Raw genomic sequence first — 26,412 nt, 5'->3', positions numbered from 1 at the left:
CATGCATATTAATGAGGGCATGCTGTCCCAACTCTAAAGCTTACACGAATCGTGGACGAGTTTAGGGGGCATGTCGGACTGCCGAGCAGTCCAAATATCCATGCCCCTGCAATGAAGAAATGCCGCAACTTCACATTTAAATGAGCGAGTCAGCTCATATGTGTACAATGTAACACTACACTCCCCCATATGTTCAACAACTAACAGTATAAAAAATAAAAATATTTTTTTTTATCTTCCAAGGTAGCTGCGCGTAGTTGCACGGGTTTGCACAGGTTTGCCCATTGCTTAGCTACAGTTACAGCAGCTTAGACGCCAGAAGAGGATAACAAGAAAAATACATGCAAATTAAGCAACATAGCAATAGCGTAGTGGTTAGAGCTTTAGCCCAAAGAGGAGGCATTCCCAGTTTGAGTCCCACTACTGCACGTTCCATTTTCTGTGGGAAATCTGTATAAAAAAAACATTTCCTGACATTTTTTTATGTATAAGTTTGTAAAAAGCATTGAAATGTTAAATTTTATAGTGCATTAATTATATATATGAAGGTGAAATGTTTATGCATTCTGAGGCATGAATACCTTATTTTAAGCAATATAAAGTACTGCTAGCCACATGTTACCAGTACTGAGCATATTTAAATACATTTGCGCATAGCTGCGCATTGCTAAGGAGGAGTAAAACAGGTTCACTGCACATTACTGCTGATTACCTTTGCGCAACTCCGCTCTAACCAGCGCAACGTCAGGCAAAGTTGGGCAAAGTCGGGTAAACACGCTCACACCTGCCTTACTGTTCCTTAACCAGTCAGTTCTGTCCAGCAGGAAAATAAAAAGCAGTGACAGGGCTTGAACTCAGTATACTGTGCACTATAGTCACAGTACTTAACCACTAAGCCATGATAGCATTTCGCAAACATGCACTTTCAACAGAGACATATCTATCAAAGGGATTTTAAACATTGCCAACATCAGCTAAGCAGGCGTGCCCACAGCTGAGCTTTTCCAAAACTGGCCAATCACAAATAAGTGCAGGAAATGAGGCATATTTAATCTCCACAGGTGGAAATTATTGCTATAACTGGTTGTAACTTCCTTCTGCAGTCAGTATGGCTGGTGTAGGTGAGAGCACTCGGTTTAGAGCGCAATGCTGGGGCATCCAGAAGTCCAAAATTATGGTTTGGTTTCTCATCCACAAACATGAGCAAGGACTCAGTACCAGGGTACCCAATATAAAACGGAAGCCTGGAACAGTCTTGCCCATGATCTCAGAAGTGCCACTGGTGTTCCTCGGACTGGTGAGCAGGTCAGGCACCATTATTCTGACCTAAAGCTGCATAGGGGGGATGAACTGGACCAGTGGATCCAAGAATCTCATAGGATGCCTCATGCTCCAGTACTGAGTAAGTAGCCATTGTATTAAGTAGTTAAGAATTGCCATGCTTGTCTATACTATGGATAGGTATGTCTCAATATCACTGCATTTACTTCACAGCTGCAGGTGATTGGGCTATGAATCTGCAAGCTCATGAAGATAGACTGCAAAGGCTGCCTCATGAGGCATGTTAGTAATTATTCTGCATGTACTGCTATATAAAATAAATGAGAGAGCCTTCAAAAAGTGTTTTAACCCAATAAATAAAGGTGTAATAATCCTTTAATAAATGTATAATTCCTGGAGTACGTCTGTGTCATTTTCTTTGATATGTTGTTGTACTGTTGCATTCTACAAATAGTAGTGTTGTATTAAGCAGTGTCAACCCACACTTGGGTAGGCCCATATAACGTGGATGAAGGGAGTACCAGTAGCTTTTATGCATATTTACAGCCCTCAACTGTTGGTTCATGCCCAGCATGTACAGGTTAATCTGGCACATGAGTAGCTTGGTATTGTGTTCCCTAGAAATGTCAGTGTGCTGCCAGAAATGTAGGGAGCTGTTAACATATAACTGATACTTTCACCTGAACATATCTAGATAATTATATGAAAGTAGAGCTGTCAGTGTACCATCTTAGCAGTAGTGTGTGTGTGAGCAATTCTCAAAATATGTTGCAGTAACATCTGCATCTTGGACAGTTTGTATGTAAGATACAGCTCATGTATATAATGATCTAGCAAAATCCAATTGCACAATATAAGGACATTGGGTAGTGTAATAATATATGTAAGGGACATATAACTGCAGTTAATATGAATGTAGTGAAAACTAGAAGGATATATAAGTTGTTAATTGAGCTATCTTTTTCCACCCTACTGTATGTGCATAAAAAATGCAATTCCACACCTCAATCGGTATGTCTAATCTCAAAACATTTGTTGGGACACATGTCCTATTGGTTTATAAATATTTGCATTTATTTCTATGCATGTGCCCTGTTAAAATACCACAATATTGGTGGCATGTTGCCATCAATTAAACCTGCATGATGTTGTAATGTCCACTATTGTTCTATATATGCACGTGTTATGCTTGCTTTTCAACTGTTGAAAATCTGGTGTGTTGGTTTAATGGGAATATTTCTGCATGCTATTATAACTAATTGGGAATGCTGTTGATTGTTACTAACCCATATCTTTATTAAACTCTCCAAAACATAGTTCATATGGGAAGGCCGGTCCCGGCGGACCCACCTGTCCCACCTCAGCTGGCCATGGCACCTGGCACCAGAAGATCCGGTACTCAGCCTGGGACCTCTTCCTCCATTGGCCCTGTGCCACCTTCATGTGGAAGCACTGCAGGGGATGTTGCTCGGCCCCCCCCGTGCAAGCATGGGTGGAGAGGCACCTATCACTCTTCGTACGGTCTGGGCTGTGGTGCATAGAGAGACTGAACGTTCTGTCACAGAACCTCTATGCCAGCTTGAGGCCCGAGTGGCGCAACTCATGGGTCAGCCTGCCCCTCCTACACAGCCCCCAGCACAGCCACCTTCTGGGCTGTGAAGATGCAGTGATGACTGCCCATGGGTGGGGACCTTAGTCCCACTGTTTCCATCTGGGGGCTCATGAGCTTGCGATTTCCAAAAATCCCTCCCTGTCAAAGGTGTTCACCCATCACATGTGTCGTATACCGCCCCTGTATGCATCTTGTTTGTCTTGTCTGTTTGCCTCCCCAGCCTACCTCCCCAAATATACCTACTTCCCCTTCCCCACATTCCACTCTCACCTGAAAAAAAATCTGTTCCCCCTAAAAAATTATGCCCCATACATAGCTGCTCATTTTGCACACATGTCCACTGGACACAAGAAATGTTGTTTAATTGGCATTACAACATACTTTGATGTAGGTAAGCATATTCACTGTATGGAAATGAGTCCAGTTTTTCTGAGCAGCTTGTGCTAATGTCAACACTAAAAAAGCACAAAATGTTTAGAACTGTGTAAACGAATATTCACAGTATAGCAATTCACAAACAATTATTGTGCCAAAGGAATACATCTCTATAACTAGCTTTGTATGGCAGTTAATTGTAACAGTTGAAAAGAAAGTACATCTTTCCATGTATCTTGGGGTAGCATTTTGAGGGATGAGTACATTTTTACACTGACAAGTGGGTACTGGAAGCAGCAACATTAGGCCTGAGTACAAAATCTAAATCTCTGGCTACACCCCTGGCTTATGATATAAGAACTATTCCAACCTTCTATCTTGAACAATGATGTCCACACCAAACAAGGATGATCTCCAGCTTGGAAAACTGAAAGGGCCATGCCTACATGAGTCAGCAATTTATAGTACTGGGTTGCTATGACAGTGATTACTTCAATTACTACATAGCAGGCTGCATGCAATTAGCAAATGGTGGGCACTAATTGGTGCAGAGGCCATCACATGTTCATGTGCAATTCCTACAAAAGCATGCTGCAATCTATGCCAATAAACTCAATCACTCTATTGCAGAGACTGACAGAGATAGAGACAGAGAGAGAGAGAGAGAAAAGGGAAAAGAAATATTACCAAATTATACAAAGGAAAGGTATGTGACACCTATTTATTTACTGGCATGTAGTAGATGTGATTGAAGTATAATCTACATAATGTGAAACATTCATATGTGGCAGTGGTACTTCTTTCTGCACAGATGTTCTGCTTAAGTACTGCTATGGACAATACTATGTGTACCTGTGGGCAGTGGGACATACCTGTGAAATGTGTAGCTCAGCATTAAATGTCAAAGATCTGATCCATGTTATCTGTGTTCTGTACAGTAGTGTGGCCAATGGCTGTTGGGGGGATTAGCGCTGACATTATATAAACATGGGTGTGACAGAACATACATGATAGTCATATTAAAGTGTAGCTTAGCATTGGCAAGTGCTGTAGCAGTCTATTATGCTTATCTAGCATCTGTTGCCATATATACCCCCCTAATGTTAGTCTGTGTTCATATGTGACACCTGTTTGTGTTGCAGCAAGACCCAACAGTTCAGCTGTGAGGTCCAGGGTCTTACAGCAGTGTGGACCATGTCTGTGTATGCCACACATATACAGAGAAATATATATGTGTCATATATATTTACATCTGTATATGTGCGTAGAGCAGGGGACATATTGCAACTGTTTGCAAAGGGGGGATATATATGTTGGTGAAGGTTAGTATGCACATATTTGTATGTAGGTTTTAGTGTGTGACAAACAAGACAGCATACAATGCTGGTATATGACATGTGGTTAAACACTGTGGCTGGTTCGTTCAGTTTGCAATGTTGAAGCCAGTAAGGCCTGCTAAAGCTACCTGGGCTGTGAATACCTTCAATGCATTTATCCCAAGACTGTGCGATGCTATTACATTATTGTACACCTTACATCCTTTGTATAACTGATATTCTCACTATGAAAGGTGAATTGTATATGTGTATATATATATATATATATATATATATATATATATATATATATATATATATATATATATATATATTGGCATGCATACTGTATATGGGTGGTTTTATATATATATATATATATATATATATATATATATATATATATATATATATATATAGACAAATGGATGTGTATATACGTATATATATATATATATATATATATATATATATATATATATATATATATATATATATATACTCATACTCACCTACGTCTACTTGTTGCAATAGATTCTCTGTACTGTTGACTGACTGTGATAGTCAATATGTTTGTGAACATGTCAACAAAATGTATCTGTGGGATAGCTTACTGGGAAACTGTTTATTTTATGGTATTCTGGGTCCTTGCTTTGATCCTAGCAAAAGCTGTGTATTCTGTTGCTAGGCAGAACAAGTGCTATTGCATACAGTGTGATTAAGTCCCTTGGTTTTAACTAGGGTGTGTCATTGGAGGCTAAAGCACTACATCTATGTTTATTGATTGGTACCGATCTTGAAAGCAAATCCTGTGTGTACTGTAGTACTAATTGAAGCTCTGGGCCTGTACAGCAAAGTATGGTGTATGTCCACATTGCTTGCATCTACTGTTTTGTGTCGTCCCTGTATTCATCACAGATTACATTTCTTAGAATTAAGGTTGTGTAAGTACTGACACACAGTACTGTATAGTACATACTGAACACTTATCTATGTTGTCATACCTTTGTGTCCTGTAATTATGTCTGACATGTGTGTGGGTATGTCTGTAACATATCCTTTGACATATGTGTGGTAATTCATATAACTGTGTATCTAGCAACATTCATAGTGTACTACAGCAGTATGTGACCTATATTCCCAATTGTGCACATATTTTGGCCACAGGTTTGGCATTAACAAGTTGTGTGGTATAATATTAATACATTTACTGGACCTTACACTGATTGTGATGGATGATATATTTCTTTCCACATCAGCTTGATGTATATCTACTGTGGCTAGGTGGTGCATCGTGTTTCATACAGTGTGCCAGGTACTCTTTTATAGTCTTATATAGTGATTTTATTTTGTTGCTGTGCAGAACATGGTTCATTGGATAGAGAGTGAGCAAGGCACTTTCAAGCAGTTGTAGGGTGAGCAGTGATAAGTGGCAGTTACAGTGTTTCACTCTCGGTTAGCTTATAGGTTTTTAAACTTTCATAAGCTGTGCTTACCCTTCTGAAAACCCACTTGCAACTGCTGAAATGTGCCTTATTCCGTCTGTAGCCCCTGACCTTTGTTTTGGCTACTAACAAAATAAAAAGCATTTACTAGGAAAAAACCCACAACCATTCACATCAGCATAAGTGATTTGCCACTAAGCCATCTCAGATATACATATCATTTATGTATTCACAAACATAACATCCAGTACAATCATACAATACTACAGAAAATGTACTCCAACATCAAGATATATGTGTGTGAGTAATTACTGTAATCTGTGCTCAGGTACACCATATTGTATTATGTATGTATATATATATATATATATATATATATATATATATATATCAGTTCAGTGATATCTGTACTGTATAATGTTAAATGTACCATATGACTTGCTCAGACATATTTTTGTATTTATGTCTTCCAGGGATCATGGCCCACTACAGGAACCAAACCTACAGTTGGGCTGAAGATGATATCATCACTAGCATTATGATTCAGCACTACCATTTACTCTTTTCATGAACCAGCCAGGACCAGCAGGAGCGTACTGCAATGTGGCAAGATCTTGCCCGCAGGGCAATGAGGTAGGCCTGCATAACCGCACATATGAGCAGGTATGCCACCACTGCAGTGATCTTCTCCGAAATGTCCATCAGCATGCCAATGCTATGAGTACGGAACAGCTTGCAACAGGGGGTGGTGTTAGCATCCATTCCCCCCTCACCAGAGTGGAGGAGCTGCTCATGAGCCTGGTGGCACCTGCCCAACAACAACAGCAGCAGACATACACCATGATGGAGGTTGGAGCCACCCAGCAAGCACACATGGAGCATGCAGGTAACATGGCATATCTGTAGACTACTGTTGTCTGTATTGGTAGATCATGCATATGTGAGATGTGGAGTGTGTCGTTCAAAGATGTGGAGTTTGTTGTTGTGCAATACTGATCATTTGGAACATAATCTGTAGCCCTGTGAATGTAAACTGTTGTTGTACTGTAAGATTGCAAACACACAGTAGCAATGCCACAGTTCTGGCCACTGACAAACTATCTCATCTCTATGTAGGTACCTCTGGGGTGACGTCAAGGCAGCGGACAGATGCTGGTGAGTGTGCTCTACATTTATTATTGGAACTAAAAAGCACATGTCATAGTTAAGGTGTAGGCCATGTACACATGTAACACACCTACCCATAATGCATGCTGCGCATGTTTGGTGTAAAAGCACGCACATCTCACTAATGTGATTAGCAGCCTCAAACACATGCAATACCCAGACCATCTCAAACAAATGTGGCTAGACTGTAGTGACCATTGGATAGGCACAGATGATACTCAACATCCACATAACATACACATCTATGTCATACACAGAGCATTTTAACATGCTACACATAAAGGATTCCCAAATCCTCTGTAAAGACACACTCCAGTATCCAAAATCTCATCCACACATTACACAGAATATACCTGAGGGGTAAAGGTCTATCCTGGGGCATTTAAACACTCTGCAACACACTACACATTCATGTCAGGGAATGTTCCTATTGGCCTCCTTACAAAATCACGTAACAACTGGTTGTGAAATGGTCAATTTTAGCCAAGGTAGTACAGTTCTGGCACAGCATGATTTGTGCTGGTTTGTGAAACATTTGTAGCCTTGAGTGACCACCTGATGCCTCATGATGATGGCCTATGGTACTGTACCCTTTCCAGTTATTGTAACCACAGTACTACACATAGCTGTCATTGCTACACACCATAATGATGCATGTGTGCACACATATGCACCTCTAAACAGTATGCATGCCAATCATCATTTGCACAACTGACACATATATGTCTTGTGATGCTATTGAGTGTCTAGGTCATATGACACATATTGAGTATGTGCAGTGTTTAAATATGCAGTCATGTTTTAGCATGCCATGTCATGGATGAGACTGGCATGTCCACAATATGATCTACACTCACCATAAGTACCATACATTGGGTATGTGGCCGAATGGTATTCTATCAGTTATCCATGCACCACTGATGATGTTGTGTGAATACTCATCATGCATGTTCTAAAAACGTGCCTACAATTAACACATGTCCACAATTATTTGCTAAAGACACAGAGGCTGTAATCAGCATTGGATACCTATCTGACACACAGATGCACCTCCAGCAATGGTATGTACACCTGTGTGTTATGGTGCACAGTACATCACAGGGTTATGAATACCTGCACAACAATGTCAATGCCATGTATGCATTGTGTTCCAGGGGGAGGGCCATCACCTAATAACAAAACACATGCATCAAAGCCATGTATACTGTTAGTAACAAGGATTGACTACAATTGCACTGCATGCTGTTGAGTATCACATGTCCTGCATGCTGACAGGTGTGATATGACTGTTTTGCTTGTGATACTGTACTCCACCATCACCTGCTATTGTGTATGTTCTGTGATTGCTGGTGTTGTGTGTGTCTGCTTTCGGGAGGAGTGTAGTTTTGTGTGTGTGCATGTGTGCATGTGCTCTGAAGTCATGTTCAGGACTTAAAGTGTGTTTACTGTTTTCTTCTCATAGATGGTGAGGTGGGGCTGGTTCAGTACAGCAGGGAACCTTATGTCATTGAGACAGACAGTGATCATGAGGATAGGTGTGTTGAGGCACAGGCAAGTTTGTCAGGGTCTGTTGCTGGGCCACCAGTTGACAGTACACAAGTCTCCACCCCATCCATGCACAGAGTCATACTGCCTGTACATCCATCATCACCATTGCCCTTAGCTGAGGGAAAGTGTACGGTTGGCACTGGCCAGGACAGTGTGGTATCTATGGCACATGTATCAGGACACAGCAGCCATAGCCAGATGTCTGGAATGGTACCACATAGGCAGATGCTCAGGGGTTCTCATCAGAGCACTGCTGGTCATCTTGCTCCTGGCAGATGTGCCACACCTCTTTCTACCACATGCATGTTCCAGGCTGTCATGGAGGCACAGACATGAATGGAGCAGTACACCAGACAGGGGCTAAGGGCACAGAGGGCTCATTACACCTCTGTAAATGACAGTATCCATGACCTAGCAGGTGCCATACGTAACTACACTGAAGTCATTGATAGACGTTGGGGTGAGACATTGGATGTCCTCCACAATGTCATGTCCATGTGTCAGGACAGTGTGGGATGGTTGAGACATCGATGTGGATATATACAAGCAACATCACCAGCTGGAGGTCACCTTGGACATCCAGTAAGTCACAGCCACTCCCGTAGTGCTAGTACTAGCCCCAGCAATGTTGGGGGGGGGGCTGTCCATAGACCATCTTAGCAGACCACATGCACGTGGCTCTGGACAGTCCCAGCAGGGACCTGGATCCAGTGGACATTTGACAACCTCTTGAGGATAGTACCCAATCTGGATTAGTACCTGATAGTGTCTGTAGCACCCCTGCCAGGCACGGGTTCCATATCCCTGGCCAGAGATGGTGATCTGTAAAGCCTGCCAGGTACAGTCTGTAGCTGTCTCACAAATCCCCATATATGGCAGCCACATGGTGGAACTGTGTGCATGCAGACACATACACATACACCAGAAACCTAGGGCAAACACATACCCGCACACATAACATCAACATTGGCCCATAACAGTACTCATGGCCCTCACACACACACTCACACACACATGTTGATTGTATGGCTCAGTGTAGGCCTCTGGCAAACCAACAACACACCCTGTGCATATGAGGAAACCTGTGCCACCTCCTGCCATCTGTAACATTGATGCAGGAACAGGCTAACATGGTGCTGATGCACAGAGTGACTTTAATAAAGTATAGCAATGGTTGGATGTCTAGCATGTTGTCAGCAGTAAAGTGTAATGATATTCTTGAAGGTGTAGCTGAGCAGGCATGATGCATTAAAGCTGTAATTAGCAATGTTGTATTGTTTTCACCAGTGTTTATTCCAATTGTGTTTTTTTTGCCCATGTGCCACTTGGCTGATGTGTGTAGTTGTGTCAGCATGCGTTATACAGTGGACAGTAAGTGTAGGGTGTGTGCAATGCAGGTTTGCAGGTGTCCATTTGTGAACATGGTGGAGGTGCACTGTCTGCATGTACATGCATATTGGACACATGGGCAGGGTGACATGCCCTGTATTGGCCAGTGTTAACACTCCATAGTTTCTATTGGTGGCCAGTATGCATTGTACTACACACATTTTGTAACTTGAATACAGATGTGTGTGTGTATGACACGGGTTGACACTGTGCTGTGGGTGATGCTGTTGTTGCTATCTGCCATTGGTTTGCATTACTAAGGTTAACACTGTCCCAGCTGCATAATCCTTTAGTAATGCACACTGTTCACCTACAGGGTTGCATGGACCGTGCTATCACAAACACAAGAAATACTCACTTGTAAAGTAAAAGTGCATTAGTCTCATGGACCCCTGCCATAAACTAAATATATAATAGAAGGTGTGAAGTTGTACCAAAAAAGAGTTACATACCAAGAAGGGATAACCTCTCTGGTCAGTATCATTGGGAAAATACAAGCCCTCATTAATCATACAAGGCAAGATTCAAAATAGAAATTGGCAAGGATTCCAAAGACAACACTAAAGCTTTCTTTAGTGTTTATAATCTAGAGAGGAAATCTCAGATCGGGTCAGAGTTAATGTAAATGGTCACAAAGTACACTTATCTGAATGATATTACCAATATCTTGTCAGACAGTTTGAATTCGGATTTCACCACCCTGTTGTTACACAAGGGCCACATTTCTAGACCTGAAGAATGTAAAACCTGATGATTCACAGACACTCTAGTTAAAACATCTCTTTACCAAAGTCCAAACCACAGTGACAATGGTACTGGACAGTGTCCCTGGCTGTGTCATACACAAGCTGACATATGAAGTAACCACTCACCTAAACACTCTGTTCAGATGCAGCTGCTATACAGGTTACATACTTTTGGAATGACGCACAGTAATGGTGTTCACAGTCCACAAGGGTTGAGCTACAACTTCTTCTTCTTCTCTCTTCAGATGCTCCCATTAGGGGTTGCCACAATAGATCATCTGTTTCCATTTCTTCCTGCCCTCTGCATCTTGCACTGTCACACCATCCACCTGCATGTCCTCTCTCACCACATCCATAAACCTCATCTTAGGCATTCCTCTTTTCCTGTTACCTGGCAGCTTCATCCTTAGCATCTTTTTCACAATATACTCTGCATCCCTCCTCAGCACATGTACAAACCAATGTAATTCTGCATATCTGGCTTGGTCTACTAACCTTCAAACCTGTGCTGACCCTCTAATATACTTTTTCATAATCCTGTCCACCCTCGTCACACCCAGTGCAAATGTTAACATAAATTGATTAAGGGTAGAGCTACAACAGATCCTGGAAACTCTCACCCTATAAGCCAGACAAATGTTATCTGGAAGGCTATGGAGAACAGCATTATGGAACTCATTAACAGAGACATTATGGACCTGCAAACACTGCACCATACCCACTTAGGTACTATAAAGGCCAGATCATGGCTCCTACACCTAGTAGACTTCAAGCCAGTTAACAAGGCTATAGGTGAGGGAGGGGAGGTCCACACAGCCAAGCTATAGCTCACCCAGCAATTCATACCCATCCCACATTCTGGTATTATACATAACCTCAACAGACTGACCATAAACGACTTTTAGATGATGGATTGACAACTGATGCACAGATGTAGGACACACAGTAACATTTGCAGCCTCCATGTACAATTCTATGCCAGTAACAAGTGGTATTCACCTGCACTCAGTCCTGGGACCACTCCTGTTTGGCATATAGTTTTCTTAGGTACAGGCAAACACAGTAGGGATTTGTCTGCCCACGTTTGATGAAAATGCATACTGTGGGCTATACTTTATTCTCCAGATGACACACACATCCTCCAAAACGGTATCATAGAGACAGATACTTGGTGTCAAAATCATGCTGTAAAGCTATAAGCCAAAGAAAGCATAGTTATCCACTTTTAGAAAACTAAGTATCCCCAGAGTACCACATAGGTAGTATCCCCCAAAATGTGGAACCGGTACTAATGTATACATAGAGCCATGTGTTTAGTCATCCCTTCTTTGATAATCACATTACCAAAGGGTTATGAAAATCCCTCTGTGGAGCACATAAGCAATAAAGGGTTTGCATGCAGATCAACAGAGTTTGTTGCACACCTATAATGATTAGTCATCTTTGTCAGACTTTGCTTGCTTTGAAACAGGATTCAAATATATCTCAAGCATAAACCCTCACTCAAACTCTTCAATAGAAACCGTGATGAGTGGATGTGAAACAGAAGACGTAGCCCAGGGATCACTGCAGTGGCTAAGCTTGTCACAAGCATACAGAAGTAACCTAAGGTCTGGAAAGTGCCAGCATGCTCTGGCAAGGCTAACAGATGCTTTCATGGAGAAAGCATAGTACCCACCTATGAAAAAATTGAGGTCACATGTATGTATATGGCTTTGCCCCCCAGCTACCTTACATATGTTATGCACATACAGTTGTCATTGTGATATGTAATACACTAGAAAAATCAAAACCCACTCCACATTGACCAACGGTGTCACACACTCTCACAAACCTGGAACACACAGTTAAAAAGTACAGGATTCACACTCCTACCTAACTACATTATGATACTACAGCAGTACGCATTCACACGATGCGCTATACACATTACTGGGATTTCACCTTCCCACAATTGTATTTGTAGGATGGTGACATCATCATACTTAACAAAGATGAGTAAATCACTTTTAAGGGGTTTGAGTAGTCTCTAAAAAGGTCGCTTTCTCTTTCCAGGGAAAGACAGACACATACACACAGTTGGCAAGTGTGGGATTCAAACTCCTACCTAACTGCATTATGATACTACAGCAATATACATTCATATGACACACTATACACATTACCAGAATTTCATCTTCCCACAGGTGTATTTTTAGGATGGTCACATCAGCAGACTTGACAAAGATGAGTATATCACTTTTAAGGGGTGTGAGTAGTCTCCAAAAGGTTGCTTTCTGTGCAGAGAGAGACAGACACACACACTTGGCAAATGCGTGATTCAAACCCCTACCTAACTACATTATGATACTATAGCAGTACGCATTTATATGATGTGCTATACACATTACTGGGATGTCATCTTCACACAGGTGTATTTGTAGGACGGTGACATCATCAGACTTAACAAAGATGAGCATATCACTTTTAAGGGGTGCGAATAGTCACCAAACAGGTTACTCTCTCCCCAAGGAGCGACAGACACACACTTGGCAAGTGTGGGATTCAAACCCCTTTCTACCTACATTATGATACAACAGCAGTATACATTTACACAACATGCTACACCCATTACTGGGATTTTACCTTCCCACAGGTATATTTGTAGGAATTGACATCATCAAACGTGACAAAAATGAGTATTTTAAGGGGTGTGAGTAGTCTCCAAAAAGGTTGCTTTCTCCCCAAGGAAAAACAGACAAACACAGATGGCAAGTGCAGGATTCAAACCCCTATTTAATTACATTATGATAATGCAGCAGTATGCATTTACATGACGCACTATACACATTACTGGGATTTCACTTTCCCACAGGTGTATCTGTAGGATGGTGACATCATCAGACTTGACAAAGATGAGTATATCACTTTTAAGGGGTGTGAGTAGTCTCCAAAAAGCTTGTTTTCTGTCCAGGAAGAGACACACACATAGTTGGCAAGTGGAAGATTCAAACCCCTACCTAACTACATTATGATACTACAGCAGTACGCATTTACATGGCGCACTATACACATTAGTGGGATTTCATCTTCCCACAGGTGTATTTGTAGGATGGTGACATCATCAGACTTGACAAAGATGAGTATATCACTTTTAAGGGGTGTGAGTAGTCTCCGAAAGGCTGCTCTTTCCCCAGTGAGTGACAGACACACAGTTGACACGTGTGGGATTCAGACTCCTACCTAGCTGCATTATGATACTATAGCAGCACACATTTACACAACACGCTCTACACATTGCTAGAATTTCATCTTCCCACAGGTGTATTTGTAGGATGGTGACATCACCAGACTTGAGAAAGATGAGTAAATCACTTTTAAGGGGTGTGAGTAATCTCCAAAAAGGTTGCTCTCTCTTCCCATGGAGAGACAGACACACCCACACAGTTGGCAAGTGCGCGGTTCTTAATCCAAACTAAGTACTTTTTTACACTTCAGCAAGCAATATGGAGTTACAGGATGCAAGACAGGCATTACTCGCTGACAGTTTGCCCAAAGGTTTTTTTCACATTTGCTAACCTCAGCAGGCTTATCATACTAGGCGTATTGTGAGTGTATTGTATGCATAGGCCATAACCATATCATATATGGGTTGATGCATCACATGCTGGCACACACAGGGTCAAACTGGAGGTTAAGCTCTGTCAACCCAATACTGAAAAATACAGTCAAGAGGAGTAGGGTCATACAAGCGCAACATCAATAGTCTCACATAGACCTGCAATGTAAGCACCAGCAAAACACACACATAAATACACATTAACATACGCGGAGAATGCAAATATTAATCTGAAAAAGAGAAAGTGTCCTCCTAAGCAGACAAGCAAGCAACATGCACCTCCAAGCACACACCAGAAAACACATAATACACCAAAGCAGTGTGCCTCACAACAGGCCCTAAGGCAAAACAACATACCGAACACACTAGCGATAGGTGACTCCATAGTCAGGCACACAGATGTTCCACTCACTAGGCTGGACAAGGGGAAGGTTACTATCAGTTGTCTGTCAGGTGCTATGATCTGCCACATAACACAAACAATTACATCACTCCAGAACAGGTACATATATGATGTGGTCTTTGTACATGTCAGTGTGAATGATCTGAGACATACCTCCCAGGACAACATGACAAGAGATATATAGTAGCTCTATGATCATGTAGCCCAAGCTAGTATGACCCTGACCTTGAGTAGCATCTTACATTCACTTACATGATACTGCAATATAACAGAAAGATGATAAACTTCAACAATTGACTGAGCTTCTAGTGTCATTCAAAGGGGATCCAGTCTCTGTCTGCCTGGGATGACATGATAGGCAAACCTCATTGCTTTGCTAGAGGTGGTTTGCACCTGCCACCCCTATGCTTCTGAATACTGGCCAAGGCTCTTGGTGTCCCCATATTACCTTTTTTAGGCAAGGCTCAAAGGACAAACCAACCCCTGTAACCAACACAAATAACCACAAAGTGAGCTAAATGCTACTCAATGTCAGAAGTCTCAGCCACCAAATGCACACACTCGAGGCACTCCTCAGTATGGAGAATATTGATATCTGTGCAGTAACAAAAACCTAGTTCAAGGCTCCAGAGAGCACACCAGCACTACCAGGATACTACTCATTCCATACCTTCCAGAATCAGAACCTGAATCATAGCACATACGGTGAGGATGTATCCATATTCATCAAGGATACCTACACCTCTCTCTACATGCTCTGTAGAGGATATGTACCCATAGAATGTTGCACAGCAACGTTCTTCCCACTCAACAGGGGTGGGGCCACAGCAGACCCTTGGCATTCCTGCTCTATGAGCCTGATGAGTGCAAGGCAATGCAGCCAATCATAATGGAACTCAACAATAAAGACATTGGGAACCTTCACACAGTTGAGCACACCCAGTTTGGCTTTGTCAAAGGCAGATCATGCCTCCTGAACTCAGTGGATTTCTTTGAGACAGTTACCCAGGCTACAGATGATTGAAAGGACCTCCACACAGCCTACCTATACCTCACTAAGGCCATTGACACCATTCCCCAGTCAGTTATTATAGATGAACTCACCGACATGGGCATAAATCCATACAGCACAAGATGGATTGCAAACTGGCTCACAGATAGATCCCACAAATTAAGAGTTGCTGGCTACATGGCAGACTCTAAACCAGTAAACACTGGTGTCCCCCAGGGTTCAATCCTGGGGCCCCTCCTGTTTTGTATATACTTCTCAGAAGTACATGCCAACACAGGAGGGTTGTGGTTGACTAAGTTTATTGGGAACTGTAAAGTGTGTGCCATAATAGATTCCCTGGATGACACAAATATTCTCCAGAAGGGACTCTATGAGACAGATGTGTGGTGTCAGAATCATGGCCTCAAGCTCAATGCAAAAGAATGCATAGTAATCCCCTTTGGGAAAAACAAAGTACCCACAAACTACCACTTAGGTGTTACCCCCTAAAAACTGACGAGGTAATAAGGGATCTGGGGACACAAGTAGATAGTCATCTTTCCTTTCACATCCATGTTGCCAAAGTTGTTAGGAAATCCTATGTGGCCCACCTAATCAACAAAGGGTTTGCATCAAGATCAAAAGAGGTAGTGGTGGCCCCCTACTCTTAAGTCATCAGACCCATCATTGAGTACAATGCACCATTTTGGATGTACTCAGCTAAGCATATCCAGCAGCTGGAGAGATCACAGAGGTACCTCACCAAGAGGATTACTGGACTCAAACAGTTGTGTTATGCAACACAACTGGAAAAACTGAATCTGTTCTCTATTGCGTACTGCCTACTCAGAGGCAAACTATGCCTAACATACAGAGCCATGTCCAACACATAACTGTTGAACATGCTCCATCTAAGGAAAACAAAATTGAGTCGCACTACACACTCCAGGGATATGAACCTCATCACAACAATGAATACAACATGCTGGAGGGATAGAGTACCATCCCAGAGACTTGCCTTACTGTGGAACAGAGTCCCAGTGTACATAAGACAGAGGCCCTCGCTGACACTCTTCAATAGGAACCTTGATGAGTGGATGGGAAACAGACATGTCATGCCGGGGATCACATCAGCAGCACCACAAGATAGGGGCTTAGGGTACTAACTATTAGAACTAGGGCTTAGGAGACTAACCAATGGGGTGTTGAAATCTGCACAACTTGCCTAGGCTAATATATGCCTTCGTGAAGATAGTATACTACATACCTATGAACCTATGTGACAGGTACATGTCTACAGATAGTAGATGTGTACTTCATTGCACAGTCATGTTGTACAGCAGGCACATGAACTACATACTCTGTAATGCTTACAGATACTGGTGGCTATTATGTCTCTACTTCTACTGTATGCTCCCTTCTCCTAAAACTAAAACCTACCACCCACTCAGCTGACCAACTCCCAGCAGAATACCTTCAAAAAGGTGCTAAAGCCATTGCCTACCCCATATCCATTCTGATCAATAGAACAATAAACGAAGGAAATATCCCATCCATCTGGAAAATCTCTCATATTATTCCATTTCACAATGGTGGTAATTCTTATGACTTCTCTAACTACTGTCCTATAGCTCTGCTATCTCCTTTGGCAAAAATCATGGAAAAGTGTATCCATAAGCAACTGCTTAATCACCTTCTCCAAAACGACTTACTTGCCAACTGTCAACACGGCTTTAGACCATATCACAGAACCACCACTGCCCAGTTATCATTCACAGATTGTATTAACAAAAACCGCAACAAAAGTATTCTTTCCTCTGCAGTATTCCTTGATTTATCCAAAGCTTTTGACATGGTTAATCACCAACTCCTCTTACATATAATGAAATCTCTATCACTTGTTCCCTTAGACATAAATTGGTTCAAATCTTACCTTGAAAACAGACAGCAGACAGTACTCTGGCACAACAACCTTTCTAATCTCCTTCCCATCTCCCTTGGTGTCCCTCAGGGCTCCATATTAGGTCCGCTGCTATTTTCCATTTATATTAATGATCTTCAGTTAGCAATTCCACATACTACATGCATTCAATATGCGGATGACTCTACTATCATCTGCTCAGCTACTTCTCAAACTGAATTACAAACCCTTACCCAGATAGCATTTAATACCGTTAAACAATGGTTCACACACCGTTGCCTCCTCCTAAACACCCAAAAAAACTAAAACGCTACTCTTCTCACCAACCCGTAAGTTCACACCCACACATTTCACATCACATCTAACAATGATACTCTTATTTCTCCCGACCCAACTACTAAACTCCTAGGAATAACAATTGACAATAACCTCAACTTTGACATGCATATTAACAATACTATAAAAACAGTCAACAGGAAACTTGGATCCCTCTATAGAATCAAACCCTTTCTTACACCAGTAGCTAGGGCTGCTATAGCTAGAACTCACCTTATCTCTACTCTACTCTATGCCTCACCCATTTATACAAATCTTTCTAAAAACATCCTCAACAAATTAGCAGTATCCTATAACAATATTGCCAGATTTGCTACTGCCTCTCCTTTCAGAACTCATCACTGCCTTAATCTAAAACAACTTGGCTGGCTAGAGTTTCTACACCATCTACAATTTCTCCAGCTTACTATAGCCCACAAGACCCTCTATCAACCCTCAAATACTCCAATACTCTCAAGTCTCTTCACCCCCTACAGTAATCCTATAAACTTATGCTCATCCAACAAACTCCTTTTTAACACTTGCACATAGGTAGGTAATAGGCTATCTGCCTGAAGGCATTTATTAGTATGGCCAGAGTGTGCAGCTATTACCACACCTGGGGTTAGTTCCCTATGTCTCTGTGTAGTAGAGCTGATGAAGTGATCCATGGTGTGAAAGTTCAGTTTCACATACACTCACTAATCAAGGCTCCTCTGAAAGAGTGTCTGTGAGGGACTCATCTTAATGCAGGTTGGGAGCCTATTCCAAAGCAAGGGAAGTCTGTGAGTTAGTAATGTATCCCTCCAACATGTTCTATTTATTGTTGTGATGATTATATCCCTAGAGCATGTGGCACAGTGAGCTTGGGTTTATATCAGATAGAGCATGTACATCAGTTCTGCATTGGACATGGACCTGTATGTTGGGCAGAGATCGCCAGAGTAGACGGTATGCAACAGAGTACTGATTGAGTTACTTCAGTCTTGTTGCATGGGGCAACTGTTTGAGGCCAGTAATCCTCTTGTTGAGGTACTTCAGTGGTCTTTCCAGCTGCTGAAGGTGCCTAGCCAGATACATCGTAAGTGTGTCGTGGTACTCTCTGATGGGTCTGATGACTGATGAGTAGAGGGAACCTCCTTTGACCTACATGCAAAAGCTTTGGCAATTTGTGGGGACACATAGCATGATTTTCTAACCACTTTGTGAATGTGTTTGTGAAAGTAGAGATGACTATCCACATGTGTCCATAGATCCGTTATTATTACCTCCATATTTAGGGTGTTGGCACCTATGTGGTATTTGTATGACTGTAGCTCGAGGCCATAATTTTGACACCACATCTGTCTGACTGAGACCCTTTTTAAGGATGTCTCCGTTGTTCCAAACATCGATTATGACAACCTTTTTGCAGTCATCTACAAACTTTGCTAACCATAGCCCTCATGTATTTGACTGTACTTCTGAAAAGTATACACCAGACAGGAGGGGTCCCAGGACTGAGCCATGGGGGACAGCAGTTGTTACCAACTTATGGTCCAACAGGGAGACCACAATTCTTACCTTGTGGAATCTATCCGTGCCCCAGTTGGCAATCCATCAGATGATATACATGTTTATGCACAGGTTGTTGATTTTGTGGATACAACATGTGTGTGGGATGTTGGAAAAGGGCTTTTCAAGGTCTATGTAGGCCATGTGGAGCTCATTTAATTGATGTATGTCCTGGGTAACTGCCTTGAAAACAGTCTAGCAGGTTTAGGGACCATGATCTGCCCCTGAACAAACCAAAATGGGTAGGGTTTGGTGTTTGTAGGCTCCCAATTGCACTGTTTATGAGTTCCATAATGATGGACTCCATGGTCTTGCAGATCAGGCTTATTAGGCTTATAAGACAATAGTTTCCATGGTCTTTTGTGCACAAACACTTGTGGAGTGTGCCAAACATTGCTGTAACCCATTCAACAGTTTCATATCCTGTACAGAGGGTGAGTCACAACAGATTGTTCAGGTGCAGGGTCTGTTTGTTTTGGAGTTCACATATGACACAGCCAGGGACACCATGTCATCCCATAGACACCGTGTTTTTAGGTTTGGATAGAGCTGTTTAACCATTGTATATGTGATTTCTGGATTTTCACAATCTCCAGGTATGGTAATGGGTTCTTTTGTCAGTGAGAGGGGGATTAAATATATATGAACCTATCTGACAAGATGTTGGCAATGTCAGTCATGTACATGTATTCATTTACACTTTGCACTAACTCAGAACATATATGAGTTCACATTGATATTTATGACATAGCTAAAGAAATCTTCGTAGTTCTGTATGGAATCTTTGGCAATATTTTTGGCAGAGCTTGGCTTGGATAATGTCAGGAGTGCTCATTGTTTCTTGATGATACTGATCGGAGATGTATTGATCTTCTTTGGATTTTAACTTTCTTTGAACAACTTAAGTACTTGTATTACATAGTTTGATTATGACAGGGGTCCAATATATTATATGGGTCTGTTTTCATATCACTGTGTGCGCAAGGCAGGCTAGGTGAATAGTGACATGTCTGGAGTAAGAACTGCAACTGCCAGATATGTGTGGCCCACTGCTGTACTCAGACATGGCCTAAGTGTGTGAGCATGCCCAGTATGACCGTTCAGTATGTTGTTGACTGAAATTTGCTTCATTTGTTTAAATGTTGTTGACTGAAATTTGCTTCATTTGTTTAAGTGTGTGAGCATGCCCAGTATGACCTTTCAGTATGTTGTTGACTGACATTTGCTTCGTTTAAGTGTGTGAGCATGCCCACTATGGGCATATATACTATATGTGTGTGAAAAATCAAGTTCTTTTTATTTCAGGGCTCAGCTTTGTGTTGTACATCGACAGGAAGCACGCTGTGCCTGCAGGGCTTCCATGAGTCAATTTGCATATACTTATCAACATTTCTACATACAGGGGGGACAGCTATTATTTGTACATTTCTCCCCGGGGGGGCACACCTGATTGTTAGTGTGGGTGTAAATAGGATGAGGGGTACACCTGACACTTATACACATTTGCTAGGCCTGCACTGCTATGTCAGGTACTCCATTTCAGTCTGTATTGTTGCCTATCATACTGGCTTGAGGCATACTACTGTACTACAGACCTTAGCTTCCAATTACATGCATATTAGTTTGTGACTTCATAGCCAACCCAACCCACATCACACTGCCTGTCCTGCTGTTATCTGTCTGCATAGGCCTGGGGGGAGGTTACCCATATGCCTCTTCAGAGGGCATGATACAGCATTTGTTTGTGTTTGCTTTTGTCGACAACTGTCCTGCTGGCTGTGACTGTTAGGTATGTGACCCCCCCCAACTGGTATGTGTGAGTGACTTAATTTGTGTCTGTGCCAGTATTGAGTGTGGTGCTGCAGGGCTGCCTATGTCGGATGCACATAGTACACTCCCTATACATGTTTAAAAATAGGTAGTGTCAAGTTAGGCACCCCTTTTACTGTATGTGTGAGTCAGAGAGAGGTGTAATTTCCAGGGTTCCTACTGAGTCAGTGAATGTGCTATGCATTGCCCCTTTGCCAAGGCAAGGGCATACTGGGCATGCCTCCTTCTGCCTACTGGGGCAGGCTCAGGTTCTTCCTCCTCCAAGTAACGCTTTGCCTGTGCAGGCCTTGGCAATGGTGGGGGGCTGTTTGGCCCTGCCCCATGCTGTTCCTGCTACAGCTGTTTCCGCAGGATCATATTGTGTAGCATGGCACATACCATAACAATTTGGGTACATGTAGTTGGTGAGTACTGCAAGGTTCTACCAGATGTGTCCAGGCACCTGAACTGTGACTTGAGCATCCCAAACACGTGCTCTATTATGATTCTTGTTTGTGCATGTGCCTCATTATGGAGTTCTTGTTCAGGTGTGTGTGCATGTCTGATGGGTGTCATCAGCCATGGCTCCAGTACGTATCCAGCATCCCCTACTAGGTGACAGTAGGGAATGTCCCCATTGGCAAATGACTGGTACAGCTGGGTCATATGCCAAATGTGGGAATCATGATAGCTTCCAGGGCATCCAGCACACACATTCATTATTATGCCCTGGGCATCACACATGAACTGGCAGTTGATAGAGGGGAAGCCCTTGTGGTTGATGTAGACCCTACCCCACTCACCAGGTGGTGCTTTGATGCATATGTGCATGCAGTCTATTGCACCCACTACCTCATGGTATTCTGCTATTTGGTGGAAAGGACAAATATTGATGGCCAATGCCTCACGGGAAGTGAGGAAATATATGTGGTCACTGACATGTGCTGACATGGCATCCAGGAACTGGTGGGGTACCCTGGATGCTGATGCCTGAGAAATCCCTATCATATCACCAGTTGGTCTTTGGAAGGTACCTGTAGCTAGTATTCTTAGGCTAACACATACCTTGGTATCCACTGGGATGGGTTCCCCTCTGTTGGTTCTGTGTCTGAGGCGTGGCTGGCACAGCTCAACAATTTGCTGTAGCAGGTCCCTGTCCACCCTATAGCACTCCACAATCTCCAGTTCATGTAGCCACTGGTAGGTTACCCTGGGTCTGTACACTCTTCTCCATCACCTCACTATGGGTTGCTCAGCAGCGTTCACAACATCACCACCCTCAGCACCTTGCACATGTTGGTTTATGATAGAAAGAGCAGCCCCTAACATTTTGTCTGACTTAAGCTTTTTACTCTTTCCCTCTTTGTATACTGCAGTGTTGCAAAGTTCTTGAGAAAAAACAGGGGGGAATGGTGTTTGCAGAGTTTAAAGTACTGGGCTGGGCTGGGCTAGTCTGCTGCCTGTGTAATTGCCTGATTCTGATATATTTCACCTGGCAGCTCTGCTAGTTCTCCTTGGTTAACTTCCTACTACTTCTTTTCCTTCCTTTTGCCTTTCTCTTTCCGCCCAGGGGGAAATGCTGCACAAACGAGTGCCAATGCGCACCAATGCACACACACGCATGCGCACGCTGTGTGCATGTTTGCAAGGAGTTTCTTATCTTATAACAGTGTGCACCTTGGGTTTGAGGTTTTCAAATAGGACAACTGTAGACATGTCTCTTTTGCAATCCTGAGCAAAACAGGGCAGACACTAGCCACTGTGCTCCAATTAGCTTACAGCCTGTCTGACAAACTGCCTCATGATGTCACCTATATTCTGGTCTTATACTCACCTACTCCAAATCTTACACTCTTGGGACATGCCTCACATACTGGGGAAAATTGGGATTCACTATCCTTATCCTCATTTGCATAGGATTGCCTAGTAATGCATGGTTACATCTCTCACACTAAGCTTCCCCCCCCTTAGCAACCACTAGTCAGTAGCCATGTTGTCTTCAGCCTGCCATTCACCTGCATGGCAGAATAAGCTTTTTAGCAAAAATGTCTATTTTTAACTTTTTTTAAATGATTTTCTTGTTTTTTTAAGCACTGCACGTTTGCGCGGTGCTGCGGCATGCTTAAACATCAGAGATCAGTGGAAAAAAGTAAAATTTTTATGTTTTTAAATATTTTGCACTGCCAATGGCCTTATATTTGGCCATTGGCATGCTTCCTCAACTGTATACATCCTTTATTTGGAGCTGTCATAGCTTCGTTTAACTATTTGCAGAAATGTACTCCGTTACCAACGGAGTACATTTCTGCGGGTAACGCTAATCTTCCACGCACAGGTTAGTGTTTGCTGGATCTCAAATTTACCTCATTTGCATTTATTTCACCAGCAAATGAGGTAATTTGCATACCATGATGCTGTCCATGCAAGACTAGCTTTAGCAGCTCTCGTGCATGCCCCTACAGGCTGTTCCTGGATCACACAGCAGACATCTTGCTTGTGTGACGTCATACACTACTCTAACACTCCATGCAAGCATTTGAGAATCCGGGGGATTGTGTTCTGTATTGCTTTTTTTTTTATTAACTGAAAAAATGCCAGCACAAAACTCAGTATATATCAGCAACAAAACTACAGCAACACTAAGGTAAAACCTAAGTGTTTTAATACATATCGAACAATTCAATAATCCAGACCGGTTTCAGTCTAACATGGCTTTCCTCAGTGGAACAAGAAAAGTACAAACAGGAAATGATGCACAAATGCAGGTTTAAATAAGGTCCATATACCAATGAGGTGCTTCCAAAGGATTTTAAGCATGCCCATAATACTGCCTGAAAGAAAAACTGGAAGGAAAAATACAAACTAGAAAATAAAAAATAACTAGTAAAAAATAGATGATCCAAATAGCAAATATGGTAATAAAACATAAGTATGTTAATACATTCAATATTGGATATATTAATTGGTTATAAATGATCATTTAAACCAGGAGAAAATAGTGCCCCTAGCTTGATAATCCAGTATTTCTCTTTTTGGTTGAAAATGGAATGCCATCCCTGTTTGTTGGATCTGTCACCCAAAATTCTATCTACAATACAAAATTGAAATCTAGCAGTATGATGTTGTGTGTAATGTCTGAACAGAGGGTTGGTTTCTCTTTTTTTGTTCGAATGTCACTACGATTTTCCGACATGCGTAATCTCAATGCCCGTGATGTCTGACCCACATAAAATGAACCACATGTGCAAGCTGCAAGATATACCACCCAATCACTATTACAGTTGCCAAAAAATTTCATGTGAAAAATCCTGTCAGTGTTTTTACTGGGAAATTGTTTTGATGTGAATATAAATAGACATGATGAACAATGGCCGCATTGATAAGTGCCCCAAAGTTTGTCACCAGTCATCGTAAGTTGTTGATGTATAATTCCACCTGAACCTATCCTCTTATAATGTGAAAAAAATGAACTTAGTGTTCTCCCTCTACGGTAACCATATTGACAAGTGTTACTGACTAGGGAGGCAATATCCTCATTGGCAGTGAGGATGTTCCAGTGTTTCATCATGGTATTTCTAATCAAATTGATGTTATGCCCATAGGTAGTAATAAACCGTAATCCTCCATCCTGTGAATCCCTATTTCTATCACAATATTTGAGAAGGGAACTTCTGGTGGAATTGGTTGCAAAGTGACGTGCCAACTGAATGTCAGGCTCCTTGTATCCCCTGGTTCTGAATCTGTTGGTTAGATCTTGTTGTGATTCTTCAAAGTCATTTTCTGCGGAACAAATCCTGCATATCCTGAGGAACTGGGATTTGGGTATGTTCCGGATGATGTGGCTAGGGTGCATACTGGTTGCATGTGATAAAGTATTGTATTTCGGGTATTTACGAAATGTTTTGCTTTGTAAAGTACCATCTGGGTTCCTGATGACTGTTACATCCAAAAAGTTGATTTGATTTTGGTGATAAGTTGATGTAAATTCAATACCCCATTTGTTATGGCTGAGGTATGACACAAATTCAGCCAAATATTCTTCATCAGAACGCCAAACTAACCAACAATCATCAAGATAATGTCGCCAAATATCCAGCTCCTCAAGATAGATGTTATGTGTTTGATCATAAATGAGTTTCTCCTCAATGTAGCCCATGAATAAATCCGCATATATAGGAGCAAAAGAGGCTCCCATAGTGGTACCCTTCAACTGCCAATAGCATTCACCTTGAAAATAGAAAACATTTTTATTCAAAACATGTTCCGCCATACAAATCAAAAGCATATTGAAATCAACTGGATATAATTTGGCTCTATCTAACCAAAACTTCAGGGACTCAAGTCCAGCCCAATGTGGTATATTGGTGTATAAAGTCTTGGCATCTAATGTACAAAGTAACCACTCAGGTTCTAATTGGTTATCATCTATAATGGATAAGAATTGGGTGGTGTCTTGTATCCTTGCTCAAATCAAATTTAGTAGTGGTTTCAAGTATGAAGTCAAAAACTCAGACAGTGGTTCCGTCAATGACCCCATACCAGACACAATGGGTCTACCAGGTGGTTTGTTCAGGCACTTGCGTATCTTAGGTAGTAAATAAAGAATCTGTTGTTGTGGGTCCTGTACCATTAATTGTGATTTAACTGTGTCTGATATAATGCCCTCCGAAACTGCTAACTCAAGAAAATTGTCAATTTCTCTTTTAAAGTTCGGGATGGGGTCAATAGGCATTTTCATGTAGTGGGATGGGTTGGCTAATTGTCCATTTCCCTCCCCCAGATAATAATCTGTATCCATGATTACTATTGCCCCACCCTTGTCAGCCTGAATAATAACAATGTTTTTGTTGTCCCTGAGCTGTTGTAAAGCCTGTAGTTCAGGGGTAGAGAGATTATGTTTCAGAGGTGAAAAGTGATCTAGTTTAAAATGTATGTCCTTGAG

The 26,412-nt window shown here is 42.0% G+C and overlaps 1 protein-coding gene across 1 annotated transcript in view; it reads right to left on the bottom strand.

Moving 5' to 3' along the window:
- The window catches only part of LOC122795987 (poly(A)-specific ribonuclease PNLDC1-like), a 1,803,424-nt gene extending 1,777,222 nt beyond the window's left edge, over window positions 1–26,202 (bottom strand). The window contains exons 1-2 of the mRNA XM_044064467.1: window positions 26,010–26,202; window positions 25,532–25,697 (exon numbers count right to left, since the gene is read on the bottom strand). Of these exons, the coding sequence (XP_043920402.1) occupies window positions 25,532–25,697; window positions 26,010–26,202 (359 nt within the window). The remainder of the gene's footprint in view (window positions 1–25,531; window positions 25,698–26,009) is intronic.
- Between the last annotated feature and the right edge of the window lie 210 nt (window positions 26,203–26,412).

Source organism: Protopterus annectens, chromosome 2.part2 (assembly GCF_019279795.1).
Source record: "Protopterus annectens isolate FY-2018-M chromosome 2.part2, PAN1.0, whole genome shotgun sequence".
In the NCBI taxonomy this organism is placed as follows: Eukaryota; Metazoa; Chordata; order Ceratodontiformes; family Protopteridae; genus Protopterus; species Protopterus annectens.
Note: the sequence above shows the minus strand (reverse complement) of the source record. Positions and strands in the feature narration are given on the sequence as shown.